The sequence below is a fragment of the Oncorhynchus mykiss genome, chromosome 26, assembly GCF_057628025.1.
Source record: "Oncorhynchus mykiss isolate SJ-2025 chromosome 26, ASM5762802v1, whole genome shotgun sequence".
NCBI lineage: Eukaryota > Metazoa > Chordata > Actinopteri > Salmoniformes > Salmonidae > Oncorhynchus > Oncorhynchus mykiss.
Window position 1 is genome coordinate 34,507,501 of NC_143047.1, and position 17,335 is coordinate 34,524,835.

At 45.2% G+C, this 17,335-nt stretch overlaps 1 protein-coding gene across 1 annotated transcript in view; it reads left to right on the forward strand.

The window, feature by feature from the left end:
* The window catches only part of LOC149971460 (ADAMTS-like protein 3), a 231,058-nt gene that overhangs the window by 165,950 nt on the left and 47,773 nt on the right, over positions 1-17,335 (forward strand). The window contains exons 16-20 of the mRNA XM_090222838.1: positions 4,318-4,613; positions 5,652-5,784; positions 15,265-15,475; positions 15,780-15,959; positions 16,820-16,973. Coding sequence (XP_090078964.1) covers positions 4,318-4,613; positions 5,652-5,784; positions 15,265-15,475; positions 15,780-15,959; positions 16,820-16,973 — 974 coding nt within the window. The remainder of the gene's footprint in view (positions 1-4,317; positions 4,614-5,651; positions 5,785-15,264; positions 15,476-15,779; positions 15,960-16,819; positions 16,974-17,335) is intronic.

Sequence of the window (17,335 nt, forward strand, 5' to 3'; positions counted from 1 at the left end):
ATGAGCATGTGATTATGGCCTGCTGCTGTGGTCCTGTTAGTACTGACACACACACCCTGGGATCTGTCAGGTCTAGAGGCTCACACACCCACACACACTCTCTTACACACACACTCACAGACATCTCCCACACCCCTTGCAGACACACACACACACACACACAACGTAAGCCTCTCCAGAGGGTGGTGAGGTCTGCACAACGCATCACCAGGGGAAAACTAGGTGCATCAAAGCAGGGACTGAGAGACTGAAAAACAGCTTCTATCTCAAGGCCATCAGACTGTTAAACAGCCATCACTAACATTGAGTGGCTGCTGCCAACATACTGACTCAACTCTAGCCACTTTAATAATGGAAAATTGATGTAAAAAATGTATCACTAGCCACTTTAAACAATGCCACTTAATATAATGTTTACATACCCTACATTACTCATCTCATATGTATATACTGTACTCTGTCATCTACTGCATCTTTATGTAATACATGTATCACTAGCCACTTTAAACAATGCCACTTAATATAATGTTTACATACCCTACATTACTCATCTCATATGTATATACTGTACTCTATACCATCTACTGTATCTTGCCATCTTTATGTAATACATGTATCACTAGCCACTTTAAACAATGCCACTCTTATATGTTTACATAGCCTACATTACTCATCTCATATGTATATACTGTACTCGATACCATCTACTGCAACTTGCCTATGCCGTTCTGTACCATCACTCATTCATATATCTTTATGTACCTATTCTTTATCCCTTTACACTTGTGTGTATAAGGTAGTAGTTAGTTGAATTGTTAGTTAGATTACTCGTTGGTTATTACTGCATTGTCGGAACTAGAAGCACAAGCATTTCGCTACACTCGCATTAACATCTGCTAACCATGTGTATGTGACAAATAAAATTTGATATGATTTGACATGCACACACACACACACACGCAGAGATACACATTAACACATATACACATACACACACACACACACACACACACACACACACACACACAGATACACATACACACACACACAGCTTCCCCACCACCTCATTCACCCTCATTAGTTCCCGACGTCTTTGGAAGTAAAGCACTTTACATCAGTCATTCACCCCCGTACATAGAAGAGTCTGTTTTCTCCATTTTCATTTACATTCTGACATCATCATGATCTTTCTTAATGACACAGTCTAAACATGACAGACATGCGCACACACACACACACACAGACACACACACAGACACACACACAGACACACACACACACACACACACACACACACAACACACCGGTCCAAACATGACACACTACGGCTGTGAGGGAATAGCAGGTCCCATAAAACGGAATCCCAAGCGCTAGAAGAATGTTTAGACAGCGGGACCAGGGTGTGTGTGTTGACTTTCTCATCTGGCTTTGAGGGACGATTGGACAAATGTAACTACTTTCACAAACCCACTGGAATGACATTACCTTTATAAGCAGCAGAAAAATACAAGACATGAATATTGTCACGATCTGATTTCTGTCACTTCAAACATTTATTTTGTTTATGAAGAAATGTTATTTTTTTAATTCTTCATTCTCTCTCTCTTTCTTTCTCTTTCTGTCTCTCCTTCTCTTTTCCCACCTCTCTACCTCCCTCCCCGCTGAGTATAGATACAACACACTACAAATGTAAAAGATTGTTCTTTCACTGAAATATACTATCTATCCAAAATGTATGTCAGAGTACAGCTTAGGACTTCAGTCGGTCCGTGTTAGGTTGGCTGAGCCAGAAAGTGTCTGTCATTCAGTGTTAGTCTGCATTCCAAATGGCATGATTTTCCTACAAGTCTTAGAAAACATAGTTCCAAAAGTGTTTTTTCCGGAGGGATAGGGTTCTACCAAGAACTGGTTTGATCAAAATAACCCCTTTTGGAAGACACGGGTTCTTTGTAAGGCAAAGGGTTCTTTGATGATTATTTGGGAGGCAAGAAGTGTTCTACATAGAACCATATATACTAATTCCCAGCATGCTCTATTGCAGCGAGATTTTCGGAATTGTTTGTTTTACTGTAATATCTATGTTTTTGCATGTGCATTGCTTGGTTGATACATTTTATGCTACACAGAAATAAATAACATACAGTTTTCTAAACGAATCCAATATGTTTGTAATGTGATTTATTGCACCCGTTACTGAGATGGTTGTTCCTGTTTAGATGATTGAGTTAGTCTCAGTATTCAATCTTCCCAACCCTGGCATTCATTCTGAATGCAGGTTGCAGGATCTCCTAACTCTGGCTGGATTCTAATATAATGCCAGTTTAATGTGACTTGCAGGCCTGTAAACCAGGATGTTCCTAACACCGCTGTGTTAGGGTATAACTAGGCCCTCACATAAAGGCCTTATGATACATGCAATGTATTGTCAAAACTAATTACATGTTAAAGTCTAATAAGGTTAGTGCAACTGTTCATGGAGGGTTATAGGAAGAACCCCCCCAAAGATAAAAAGGTTCTCGGTAGAGAACTTCTACACCTGCATTGCTTGCTGTTTTGGGTTTTAGGCTGGGTTTCTGTACAGCACTTTCAGATATCAGCTGATGTAAGAAGGGCTATATAAATACATTTGGTTTGATTTGATTTAGAACCCTTCACAGATGGTTCTAGGAAGAACCTTTAGATTATAAGATGGTTATTGGTAGAACCCTTCATAGAGGGTTCTAGTTAGAACCATACGGTGCCTTTGGAAAGTATTCAGACCCCTTTCATTTTTCTGCATTTTGTTACGTTACAGCCTCATTCAAAAATGGATTACATAAAAAAAATCCTCAGCAATCTACACACAATACCCCATAACCACAAAGTGAAAACAGGTATTTAGAAATGTTTGTACATGTATTACAAATGTTAAAAAACAGAAATATCTTATTTACATAATTATTCAGACCCTTTGCTATAAGACTCAAAATGTTTCTCAGCTGCATCCTGTTTTCATTGATCATCCTTGAGATGTTTCTACAACTTGATTGGAGTCCACCTGTGGTAAATTAAATGAATTGGACATGATTTGGAAAGGCACACAGCTGTCTATATAAGGTCCCACAGTTGACAGTGCATGTCAGTGCAAAAAGCAAGCTATGCGGTGGAAGGAAGTGTCCGTAGAGCTCTGAGACAGGATTGTGTCGAGGCACAGATCTGGGGAAGGTTAACAAAACATTTCTGCAGCATTGAAGGTCCCCAAGAACACAGTGACCCCCCCCCCCATTCTTAAATGGATGAAGTTTGGAACCACCAAGACTCTTCCTAGAGCTGGCCACCCGGCCAAACTGAGCAATCGAGGGAGAAGGGCCTTGGTCAGGGAGCTGACCAAGAACCCGATGGTCACACTGACAGAGCTCTAGAGTTACTCTGTGAAGATGGGAGAACCTTCCAGAAGGACAAACATCTCTGCAGTACTCCACCAATCAGGCCTTTATGGTAGAGTGGCCAGACGGAAGCCACTCCTCAGTAAAAGGCACATGACAACCCACTTGGAGTTTGCCTAAAGGCAACTAAAAACTCTCAGACCATGAGAAACAAGATTCTCTGGTCTGATGAAACCAAGATTCTCTTTGGCCTGAATGCCAAGCGTCATGTATGGAGGAAGCATGGTGGTGTCAGCATCATGCTGTGTGGGTGTTTTTCAGCGGCAGGGACTGGGAGACTAGTCAGGCTTGAGGCAAAGATTAACAGAGCCAAGTACAGAGAGATCCTTGATGAACACCTGCTCCAGAGCGCTCAGGACCTCAGAATAAGGTGAACGTTCGCCTTCCAACAGGACAACGACCCTCAGCACACAGCCAAGACAACGCAGGAGTTGCTTCGGGACATGTCTCAGGAATGTCCTTGAGTGGCCCAGCCAGAGCCCAAACCCAATCGAAGATCTCTGGAGAGACCTGAAAATAGTTGTGCAGCAACGCCCCCCCTGTTTTTGCTTGGTCATTATAGGGTATTATGTGTAGATTGATGAGGGAAGATAACGATTTAATACATTTTAGAATATGTCTGTAACCTAACAAAATGTGGAATAAGTCAAGGGGTCCGAATACTTTCCAAAGGCACTGTATACAGGAGGTTCTTTGAAGGTTCTTTTGGAAAAAAAACATACAAATGTCAGTTTTTTTATTTGTTGTATGAAACGACTTAATTCTTATGAAAAAAGTAGAGATGCATTTTACTTTTGACAGTCAAAAACTGACATATACAATTTCATCCGTGTTCATCTCAGTGTTACCTAACTCCATTCGCTGAGTCTTCCTCTCTGTGTGTACTCTCCAGGTTAATCCCAGGGTCGTGGTCTCCCTGCAGCGTCACCTGTGGGATCGGCAAACAGACACGGGAGCTGAAGTGTCGTGTCCTCCTCTCCTTCACCCAGACGGAGGTGGACCTGCCCGAGGAGGAGTGCGGTGAAGAGCGGCCCCAGCTGGAGAGGCCCTGCGATGGGGGAGCCTGTACTCTAGGCCCAGGCTTCTCTCCTGACCTCCAGGATCCTCAAGGCCCTCACACCCAGGGTGAGGAGCCCCACCACTGGGACTACAGGGGCTTTAGTGGCTGCTCGGCCTCCTGTGCTACAGGTGAGCTGCACCGGTGCTTCAACGAAATCTAAACGTTGTACCTAACATTGTAACATTGTTATCCCAACCATCATACCAAACATATTTTCCCAAACATTATCTGAAATAATACTGCCACATTATCCCAAAAGGTCATACAAAACATATTCCCAAACATTTAAACAAACATTATCCTAAACATTACCCTGGGTATAATCCTAAATTCCAAACACTACTAAAAAGGGTTCTACTCTAGCATTATCCCAAACATGCAACATCCTTGTCTACATGATAAATCTGGTAATTACTCAAATAACTCCTTCACTATTACCCTGTGAGATGGCTTTCTTATTAAAGTTTCATATTTATTTTATACAGGCTGGGATTCTCATAGTCATAAACAGGAGGTCAGGAGTGTCGAACTCATTTCCCCCCGGGGGCCACATTTGTTCTTTAATGCAGTTCAGAAGGCCACAGTGAAAATTGCTTATATTTCCTTGCCATACAATTTTGCAAAACATAGTCCTCTATCCATCAGGGAATTTTCAGCGCTCCCTGACTGTCTAGTGATTATTAGTGAGCCAAACAGTCAAGAAACTGTATGAATATAGGTCCATTATCATGTGTGACCTCTTTGTTTCTCTAACCCTACTATCTCACTCTCAGCTCTCCATCTCTCAGCTTTCCCTCTCTCAGCTCTTCCTCTCTCAACTCTCCCTCTCTCAGCTCTCCCTCTCTCAGCTCTCCCTCTCTCAGCTCGCCCTCTTTCAGCTCTCTCAGCTCTCCCTCTCTCAGCTCTCCCTCTCTCAACTCTCGCTCTCTCAGCTCTCGCTCTCTCAGCTCTCCCTCTCTGAGCTCTCCCTCTCTCAGCTCTCCCTCTCTCAGCTCGCCCTCTCTCAGCTCTCCCGCTCTCAACTCGCCCTCTCTCAGCTCCCCTCTCTGTTGTTCTCTGTTTTTGGTCACCTTTTCATTCTTCACCTAAACCACCCACCCTCTCTCTCTCTCAGCCTGCCCCCCCTCCTCCTCTCTCTCTCTAACTCTGTTCCCCCTCTCGCCCAGGGAGACAGACAGCAGTGGTCAGGTGTGTGAGCCGGGAGAGAGGAGGAGAGGAGGTTGACGATTCTCTCTGTGACCCCTCTAGCCGCCCTCCAGTCATGGGCCGCATCTGCAACCCCGAGCCGTGTCCCCCAAGGTGAGAATCTAACACACTTTAGGCAATCCTCTGCTGACTGGCTGGCTGGGTTGAAGTTCAGGCCAATCACAACTAGAGGTTGACCGATTATGATTTTTCAACACCGATACCGATTATTGGAGGGCCAAAAAAAAGCCGATACCTATTAATTGGCCGATTTTTTTTATTTATTTATTTGTAATAATGACAATTACAACAATACTGAATGAACATTTATTTTTAACTTAATATACAAATACAATACAAATAAATTTAGCCTCAAATAAATAATGAAACATGTTCAATTTGGTTTAAATAATGCAAAAACAAAGTGTTGGAGAAGTAAAAGTGCAATATGTGCCATGTAAAAAAGCTAACGTTTGAGTTCCTTGCTCAGAACAAGAGAACATATGAAAGCTGGTGGTTCCTTTTAACATGAGACCTTCAATATTCCAAGGTAAGAGGTTTTAGGTTGAAGTTAATATAGTTTTTATAGGACTATTTCTCTCTATATCATTTGTATTTCATATACCTTTGACTATTGGATGTTCTTATAGGCCCTTTAGTATTGCCAGTGTAACAGTATAGCTTCCGTCCCTCTCCTTGCCCCTACCTGGGCTCAAACCAGGAACACATCGACAACAGCCACACTCGAAGCAGCGTTACCCATCACTCCACAAATGCCGCGGCCCTTGCAGAGCAAGGGGAATAACTACTCCAAGTCTCGGAGCGAGTGACGTTTGAAACGCTATTCGCGTGCACCCCGCTAACTAGCTAGTCATTTCACATCGGTTACACCAGCCATTAGGCTGATAGGCTTGAAGTCATAAACAGCACTGTGCTTGCGAAGAGCTGCTGGCAAAACACACGAAAGTGCTGTTTGAATGAATGCTTACGAGCCTGCTGGTGCCTACCATCGCTCAGTCAGACTGCTCTATCAAATCGTAGACTTAATTATAACACAATAACACACAGAAATACGAGCCTTTGGTCATTAATATGGTCAAATCCGGAAACTATCATTTAGAAAACAAAACATTTATTATTTCAGTGAGATACGGAACCGTTCTGTATTTTATCTAATGGGTGGCATCTCTAAGTCTAAATATTCTTGTTACATTGTACAACCTTCAATGTTATGTCATAATTACCTAAAATTCTGGCAAACTAGTTCGCAATGATCCAGGCTGCCCAAACTGTTGCATATACCTTGACTCTGCGTGTAATGAACGCAAGAGAAGTGACACAATTTCACCTGGTTAATATTGCCTGCTAACCTGGATTTATTTTAGCTAAATATGCAGGTTTTAAAATATATACTTCTGTGTATTGATTTTAAGAAAGGCATTGGTGTTTATGGTTAGGTACAGTCGTGCAACGATTGTGCTTTTTTCGCAAATGTGCTTTTGTTAAATCATCCCCCAGCGTTGCATCGATTATATGCAACGCAGGACACACTAGATAAACTAGTAATATCATCAACCATGTGTAGTTAACTAGTGATTATGATTGATTGATTGATTGTTTTTTATAAGATAAGGTTAATGCTAGCTAGCAACTTACCTTGGCTTCTACTGCATTCGCGTAACAGGCAGGCTCCTCGTGGAGTGCAATGTAAGGCAGGTGGTTAGTGCGTTGGACTAGTTAACTGTAAGGTTGCAAGATTGAATCCCAGAGCTGACAAGGTAAAAATCTGTCGTTCTGCCCCTGAACAAGGCAGTTAACCCACCGTTCCTAGACTGTCATTGAAAATAACACTGTGTTCTTAACTGACTTGTCTAGTTAAATAAAGATTAAATAAAGATGTACAATTTATTTTTTTTTAAATCGGCATGGAAAAATACAGATTTCCGATTATTATGAAAACTTGAAATCGGCCCCAATTAATCGGGCCTAATTAATCGGCCATTCTAATTAAGCGGCCCTAATTAATCGGCCATTCTGATTAATCGGTCGACCTCTAATCACAACAACTCATTTACATTCTATGTTTGACTAATTATCGATACTGCCAGGAACCATCTTCTGTTGTCATGCAAAGATGCACGCTCATTAGCATACCCCTGTTTGTGCGTGTGTTTTTCAAGTTTTAAGTTTGATTAGTTGTATGAACAGGATACACAATGAAATGCTAACTTTCAGGTTGCTTCTCCACACTGCAACAACAATAACCATTAATACAATATAAGACTACTAACATTAAGTAAACGGCTCAGTGGAATAGAAATAAGCATTTTAACATAAGTATAATACAGGAAGGCACATATTCTAGTACAATATTTACACATGTATTGGGGAAGGGGGGGATTGGGGGGCAAGTGTTTAAATTGTGCAGTATTAGCATTAGTAAATATAAGTCTGTTAGCAGCAATTGTGATGTAAGTGCAAAGGTGCAGAAAGTCAGTGCAAATGGTCAGTCCAGTTCAAGTGTTCACCATACCTGTAGATAGAAACTGTCTTCCTCAGGCACCATTTCAAGTAGATGTCCTAGATGGGTGGGAACACACCCCAGTGATGTACTGGGCCATCTTCACCCCCCGCTGGAGGGCCTTGCAGTCATAGACAGAGCCATTCCCATACCAGGCTGTGAGGTAACCGGTCAGGATGCTCTCGGTGGTGCAGTGGTAGTATTTGGAGAGGATCCGGGTGGCACGCTGAATTTCTTCATCTGCCTTAAGAAGTAAAGATCCTGTTGTGCCCTCTTGACAAGAGCGGTGGTGTTGTTGGTCCATGTCAAGTCTTTGGTGAGGTGGACGTGGAGGGAGCTAAAACTGCTGACTCTCTCTACTGCAGTGCCGTTGATGTGGATCGGGGCGTGTTCCCTCATCTGCATCCTGAAGTTGACAATACACTCCTTTGTTCTGCTGATAATGAGGGAGAGCTTGTTGTCCTGCCAGTTCACTCACATCCCTATAGGCTGACTCAGGCCTACAACTGTGGTGTGGTCAGCAAACTTGATGATGGAGTGGGTGTCGCCACACAGTCATGGGTGAACAGGGAGTACAGCAGAGGAGTGAGGACACACCCCTGGGGGGCCCCTGTGTTAAGAGTCAGTGTGGAGGAGATGTTGTTGCCAATCCTCACAGCCTGTGGTCTGCTTGACATGAAGTTCAGAATCTAGTTGCAGAGGGTGGTGTTCAGACCCAGGCCTTTGAGCTTGGTGTCAAGCTTGGAGGGAACAATAGTGTTGAATGCTGAACTTGGTCAATGAACAGCATTCTCACATAGGTGTTCCTCTTGACCAGATGTGTTACGGCCGTGTGTGTGTGTGCGTGCCGGCGTGCGTGCATGCATGCATTAGTTCGTGTGTCCTTCTCTTACCCGTAAACACATTAACATACTCCTCCCACCATTCCAAATTGTCCAGTGAAGGCCAACATCCTGTGTCACCCAGGATGTTTGTTAGCGACCAATCGGATGTTTCTGTTCCTGTAACAACATCCTGTTGTAAATGTGAAGCCGAGGTAAACACAGTGGAAGCACAGCCTAACTGTTTTCTCCTCTCCGTGTCCCTCTAACTGAAACCTTTCCTTCACTGTCTTATTTAGGCATCTGGTTGTTTGTTTCCCTTCTGACAAGGCCTGCTGCACACTAAGGCTGTGTCGTAAATGGCACCCTATTCCCTATGTAGTGCACTACTTGCTGGTCAAAATAAGTGCACTCTATAGGGAACAAAATAAGTGCACTCTATAGGGAATTGGAGAGGGAATGTAGGTGTTCTGGCAGAGGTGAATGTCATTTGAGAGAGGACAGGTTCTCAGACCATCAGACAAAGACAGATACAGGCAGACACACACAGTACCCAGAGACAGATACAGGCAGACACACACAGTACCCAGAGACAGATACAGGCAGACACACACAATACCCAGAGACAGATACAGGCAGACACACACAGTTCCCAGAGACAGATACAGGCAGACACACACAGTTCCCAGAGACAGATACAGGCAGACACACACAGTACCCAGAGACAGATACAGGCAGACACACACAGTTCCCAGAGACAGATACAGGCAGACACACACAGTACCCAGAGACAGATACAGGCAGACACATAGTACCCAGAGACAGATACAGGCAGACACATACAGTACCCAGAGACAGATACAGGCAGACACATACAGTACCCAGAGACAGATACAGGCAGACACACACAGTACCCAGAGACAGATACAGACATACACATAGTACCCAGAGACAGATACAGGCAGACACATACAGTACCCAGAGACAGATACAGGCAGACACACACAGTACCCAGAGACAGATACAGGCAGACACATAGTACCCAGAGACAGATACAGGCAGACACACACAGTACCCAGAGACAGATACAGGCAGACACACACAGTACCCAGAGACAGATACAGGCAGACACATAGTACCCAGAGACAGGCCGACACACGCAGTACCCAGAGACAGACAGACCGACACACGCAGTACCCAGAGACAGACAGACCGACACACGCAGTACCCAGAGACAGACAGACCGACACACACAGTACCCAGAGACAGACAGGCCGACACACACAGTACCCAGAGACAGACAGGCCGACACACACAGTACCCAGAGACAGACAGGTCGACACACACAGTACCCAGACCCAGACAGGCCGACACACGCAGTACCCAGAGAAAGACAGGCCGACACACACAGTACCCAGAGAAAGACAGGCCGACACACGCAGTACCCAGAGAAAGACAGGCCGACACACGCAGTACCCAGAGAAAGACAGGCCGACACACGCAGTACCCAGAGAAAGACAGGCCGACACACGCAGTACCCAGAGAAAGACAGGCCGACACACGCAGTACCCAGAGATAGACAGGCCAACACACACAGTACCCAGAGAAAGACAGGCCGACACACACAATACCCAGACCCAGACAGGCCGACACACTCAGTATCCAGAGAAAGACAGGCCGACACACACAGTACCCAGAGAAAGACAGGCCGACACACACAGTACCCAGAGAAAGACAGGCCGACACACACAGTACCCAGAGAAAGACAGGCCGACACACACAGTACCCAGAGACAGACAGGCCGACACACACAGTACCTAGAGACAGACAGACCGACACACACAGTTCCCAGACCCAGACAGGCCGACACACACAGTACCCAGAGAAAGACAGGCCGACACACGCAGTACCCAGAGAAAGACAGGCCGACACACACAGTACCCAGAGACAGACAGGCCGACACACACAGTACCCAGAGAAAGACAGGCCAACACACACAGTACCCAGAGAAAGACAGGCCAACACACACAGTACCCAGAGAAAGACAGGCCAACACACACAGACCCAGATAGGCCGACACACGCAGTGCCCAGATCCAGACCTAAAGATAAGGATCAGCCAACCAAGCCCCAAATTGCCATCACAATCCATGGAACTGTGTCGTTTTTAACATACACAGAATGCAGGTGGTTCCAATATCACTGGCAAGGTCTCAGCTAGTGTTTTTTTTAAACTTGTTATGAAATCATTTAAGTGTCAGCCATGCATTCCTTCAGAGACATAGGTTTAGTCCCAAATTGTACCCTATTCCCTATATAGTGCACTACTTTTGACCAAGGCCCAACATGCACTAAATAGAGATTAGAGAGCCATTTGGGATGAAGACATACCTTTTGAGCGAAGCACAGCTTCTAAAAACAAAATAGAATTCATTCAACATTAGAATAACTTGGAAATGAGGTTCATCTTTGTAATTAAAGTTAGGATAAACATTGCAAATACATTTCTGTTTTCTATGGTGGAATCAAACTTAGAATAAACATCTAGATGATTACTGCATCGTGGAGAGGCTTGAATAATAATACAATTAGAGTTTGTGGTCTGACATAACAACTACTAATGGCTTCAGCAGTAACCTGAGTAAAGTTGTTTTTCCAACTGCAGAAACACAGTAGACTCTCTGGCCCCAGAGTTGAGCTCATGCAAGACATGTTCATTCAGACAGCCCTATGATGTCACACAGACAGCCCTATGATGCCACACAGACAGCCCTATGATGCCACCCAGACAGCCCTATGATGCCACACAGACAGCCCTATCATACAACACAGACAGTCCTATGATGCCACACAGACAGTCCTATGATGCCACCCAGACAGCCCTATGATCCCACACAGACAGCCCTATGATGCCACACAGACAGTGGGCATGGAGGTGGGCAGGGATTTGGGTGACAGCCCATACCAGCCAGGAGTAGCATTTGTATCTCAATAGTCTAAAGCGGCTCCCCTTCCTTCATCTCCTTCCCTTCAATCCCACTATTGAGATACACCCCAAGTCTGTGGCACTAGGACAGTGGGCATGGAGAGGTTGGTAAGAGTGTGGGTACCAGCCATGCCATGGACTAACAACACCACCACTCTTGTCAAGAGTGCGCAACAGTGTCTCTACTTCCTAAAGCGGGTGAAGAAATTTGCATGCCGCCCCGGGTCCTCTCCAAATACTACCACTGCACCATCGAGAGCATCCTGACTGGTTGCATCATGGCCTGGTATGGAAATTGCTCCGACCATGACTGCAAGGCCCAGTAAATCACAGGGACCGTACTCCCACGCATTCCACAAAATCTAATTGAATCAGTGCGAGGAAGGCACACAGCATCATCAAGGACTCCACAAATCCCAGCCACAAGCTGTTCTCTCCCTTCCCGTCGGGCAGACGGTATCGGATCATGAGGTCTGATAACAACAGGCTCAGAGACAGTTTCTACAAGCTATCGGACTGCTGAACACTTAAACTGGACTGACCACCTGCTCTGATTCTCTGCACCTTAACACACATGCACTCACTTATACACACACACACATGCACTCACTTATACACACACACACACATACACACACACACACACACACACACACACACACACACACACACACACACATTCATGCTACATACACATCACAACTGCTGCTACCAGACTCTTATTATACTGCATCATTTAAACACTTCCCCCCTTCCCCAAAACACATGTAAATATTGGACTATAAATGATCCCTTCCTGTATTATACTGATGTTAACATGTTTATTCTGTTCTACTGAGCTGTTTACTTTGTTAGTATTCTTATCTTTTATTATTTGGGGTTCAAGCTGTGAAGCTGGTGAAACTCTCTTGTATTTGTTCCACTTCCTTATTGTTATTATTATGTTCCTTTTTCTGCTGTTTTGGTGAAAACATTCTAATTCCTGTGAGATGAAAAAGCCCAGGATTGTGTAATTTAGCCACATGGTAAAGGCCCAAGAGCCACACCCTCTCATGCAAATCCATGCGGATTGGCCACATAGTGGCTCTATAACAAGCGATTGGAAATGCAAACTTTGAAAGGTCAGCCCCCGCATCCTGTGTGACCTAGAGTCATGAAATGTTATACATATTTCCCTCTCATCACACATAACAAACTTGCCTCAAGAACCCATCAAATTCATTATGATGGATTTTCCACAATTTTTAATTTTGTGAAAAACACTTAAAACACTTCTCCTCTGGCACTGAATGACTCGATCTTCACCAAACGTGATATCTGAAATATATAGACCAAGGTCTGTAAGCACATTATAATCCATGTTAGTACGTCAAACAACATTGCCGCAACTGACAAATAAACATTCACGTGGGCGTGGTCTGTCACATAAATGCTTATAAATCAGTCACGGATATTGGTATTGTAATGGAACTTGGTACACATGTTCCGAACACTGTGAGGACTGGAAATATGCAGGAAAATTGACATCGACCACACAATGGCGCTATAACGGGTACATTTATTTTTCTTGGTCTGTTTCTCTTGGGACACATGCTCAAGGATATGAGTCTAGCTAACCTGTAAAATATGGTCTGCAGGGTAGTGTATGGTTATATCTGTGACTAACATTGAATGGTCGTAACAAGAGAGAGAGAGAGAAACTGAGAGAGAGAGAGAGAGAGAGTGTGTGTGTGTGTGTGTGTGTGTGTGTGTGTGTGTGTGTGTGTGTTTGAGCAAAAGAGGCAGGAACCTGGTTATTGTTCAAGGAAAAGTCTCTGATTGATTCTAAATGGCTAGTCAGACTGTGCTCTCATTAAGAGAGAAGTTGATGAGAGTCAAGCACACACACACACACACACACACACATCACAGATTGTTTTTCCAATCACTAACCCAAAGGCAGCAGGACAGCTGGCTCAGAGGGCTAGTGTTCGCTGCGTTCAGGAAAAAGCTGATCTTGATTAAGATCAACTCGTTTTATTGACACTAATAAGAGCAGTGTTTTATCATAATGCATAAAAACAGAACTAAAGCAGAAATAAACGTACCATTTAGAGTAGAATAACTACTTTCATGGCAGGTTTTGTCGAGCAGTAGATCTTCTCTTGTGGTCGGCTGGATCCAGGTTTCTGTTTCATGAAGATGATGGTTATTGCAGAGTAGAAGACTGCTGTGCTTTTTATGATCTTATAAATACAGACGTCTCAAAGACTGCATCCCAACTGGCACACTGTTCCCTACATAGTGCACAACTCTTGACCAGAGCCCTATGGGCCCTAGTTAAATGTAGTGCACTATACAGGGAATAGGGTGCCATTTGGGATGCACAAAAATACTTGTGATCCCAGTCAGAACAAAGCCCTGGGAGTGTTGTCTCTGAGGTACTAAGATGGTACGGTATTCTCATCAGTTATCCGGGAGCTCTTAAAATAGACCTCTTAGATAAACACTTTCCTCTTTTGCTGTCTCACTCTTACATAAGACGGTGGATGAAGGCACCGTGATTGTGTTCCAAATGACACCCTATGGGCCCTGGTCAGGAGTAGTGCACTACATAAGGAATAGGTGCCATTGGGGACGCAGTCACCATCTCTCTCCTACAGTGTTTTGGTACCCCAGAAGTACATTCATTTCCAATGGAACGCTGTGTTTGCCTTGCAGCATTGTGTTGCAGAGGCAGTTGTTGCAGTGCGTTCTGTGTGCTGCATACCTTGGATTTATCAAACGTATTTCATCTCACTGTCTGCGTAGACAGCTTGACAGAAATGGTAGCAGAAGGTGAACGTTGAACTATTGTTGCTCACATATCGAGGTGATAATGCGTACCATTTAGCACAATAACGCTGTCGGTGTGATCGAGGCGTCAGCCATAAGACTGATAAATAGTTAGTCCAGGGAGCTATTTGGTTAACTATTTAACTATCTTCATTGACCCTTTTGACTCATCACATATCCAATCTAATTGTATTAGTCACATATGTTATTCCCAGTGTAACGAAATGCTTGTGTTCCTAGTTCCAATAGTGCAGTAATATCTAACAATACACAACTACACACACTGATCTAAAAGTTAAAGGTCCTCTCTCTCTGAGTGGAAATAATGGCATCTGCACTCGCCTCCATAAAAACAACATACCGTGTGTGTGTGTGTGTGTGTGTGCGCACGCATGTCTTCGTGTGTTTCTCAGTGTAATGAGTTATGTGTCTAACATCCTCCCTCTCTCCTAGGTGGGAGGTGACAGCGTGGACTCGTTGCTCTGCGTCGTGTGGGGTGGGCATCCAGACCAGGAGTGTGTTCTGCATGCGTGTGCTCTCCGTAGAGCAGCAGGATAGTGCGAGTGTGTCAGAGAACGAGTGCAGGGAGTTCAAGCCGTCCATCCTTCAACCCTGCAACCAGGTGGACTGCCCTCCAGCATGGGAGACTGAGCCCTGGCAGGAGGTATGGAGGAGAGGCCGTTGTGTGTGTGTGTGTTTGTGTGTCTTAGGTATACGTTTTAGGCATCAAAGTTTATTACAAATGGATGGATGGATGGGTTGGTCAAAGCATTTGCTTTGTCCACATTTCTTAGAAGCCCTTTGCTACATTCTCTCTCTCTCTCTCGCTCTCTCGCTCTCTCTCTGTCTCTCTCTCGCTCTCTCGCTCTGTCTCTCACTCTCTCTCTGTCTCTCTCTGTCTCTCTCTGTCTCTCTCTGTCTCTTTCGCTCTCTGTCTCTGTCTCTCTGTTTCTCTCTCTGTCTCACAGTGCTCCCTCTCCTGCGGCGGGGGTAGCCAGGTACGTAAGGTGTTCTGTAAACAGCTGTTGTCTACGGGGGCCTACTGGACACTGGGGGACACAGCATGTCCAGGGGCCAAACCGGCCCCTCATAGGACCTGCTCCAAGACGGACTGTCTGCCCTACATGGCCGGGGGAGAGTGGGGGAAGGTGAGTGGGGATGGGGGAGGGAGGAGAGAGACTGAATGAGGTTAGGAGCAGATTAATGGAGGGATGGGGGAGGGAGGAGAGAGACTGAATGAGGTTAGGAGCAGATTAATGGAGGGATGGGGAGGGAGGAGAGAGACTGAAGGAGATTGGGAGCAGATTAATGGAGGGATGGGGAGGGAGGAGAGAGACTGAAGGAGATTAGGAGCAGATTAATGGAGGGATGGGGAGGGAGGAGAGAGACTGAAGGAGATTAGGAGCAGATTAATGGAGGGATGGGGGGGTGGGGAGGGAGGAGAGAGACTGAAGGAGATTAGGAACAGATTAATGGAGGGATGGGGGGGTGGGGAGGGAGGAGAGAGACTGAAGGAGATTAGGAGCAGATTAATGGAGGGATGGGGGGGTGGGGAGGGAGGAGAGAGACTGAAGGAGATTAGGAGCAGATTAATGGAGGGATGGGGGGGTGGGGAGGGAGGAGAGAGACTGAAGGAGATTAGGAGCAGATTAATGGAGGGATGGGGGGGTGGGGAGGGAGGAGAGAGACTGAAGGAGATTAGGAGCAGATTAATGGAGGGATGGGGGGGTGTTGAGGGAGGATAGAGACTGAAGGAGATTAGGAACAGATTAATGGAGGGATGGGGGTGGGGAGGGAGGAGAATGTGAGTAGAGAGGTTGCAGAGGGATGAAGAGGGATGGATGGATGGAGGGAGGCAGAGTGGGGGAGGTGAGTGGAGGGAGGGAAGGAGGGGTAGTGTCAGGAACTGTAAGAGGGACAGTGAAAGGAGGAGGGCAATTCCATTTCCATTCCATGATTGCACAAAGTTGTGAACAAACAAAATGCATAATGAATGTGTGTGTTGCAGTGCTCTGTATCCTGTGGTCTGGGGATCCAACGTAGGGAGCCAGTGTGTCGGAGGCTGACCTCAGCTGGACAGCAGGTGATGCTGGCGAGGAGGCTCTGCGACGGCCTCTCCTCTCCACCCCTGGTCAGGACATGCCGAATGACCACCTGCCCTAGTGAGTACACACACACACACACACACACACACCTCAATATCCAGCCTGATAAGTGTACGATAGACCTCTTTCAGACCTCTTTCATCATGTGCACACACTCATACACACACACACTCTCATACATAACACATACACAAACACACACACACACACACTTGCACACACTCATACAAATGTATACACACTCATACATACACACTCTCATACACAACACATACACAAACACACACACACCACACATTCACCCACACACATACACACACTTCCCATGTCTGCATGTCTGGGGAAAAATGTCTTGTGTTGTTCTGTCTGATGTCAGTGCTCCGTAAAGCTCAACTCTACAGATATGTGACCAGATTAGA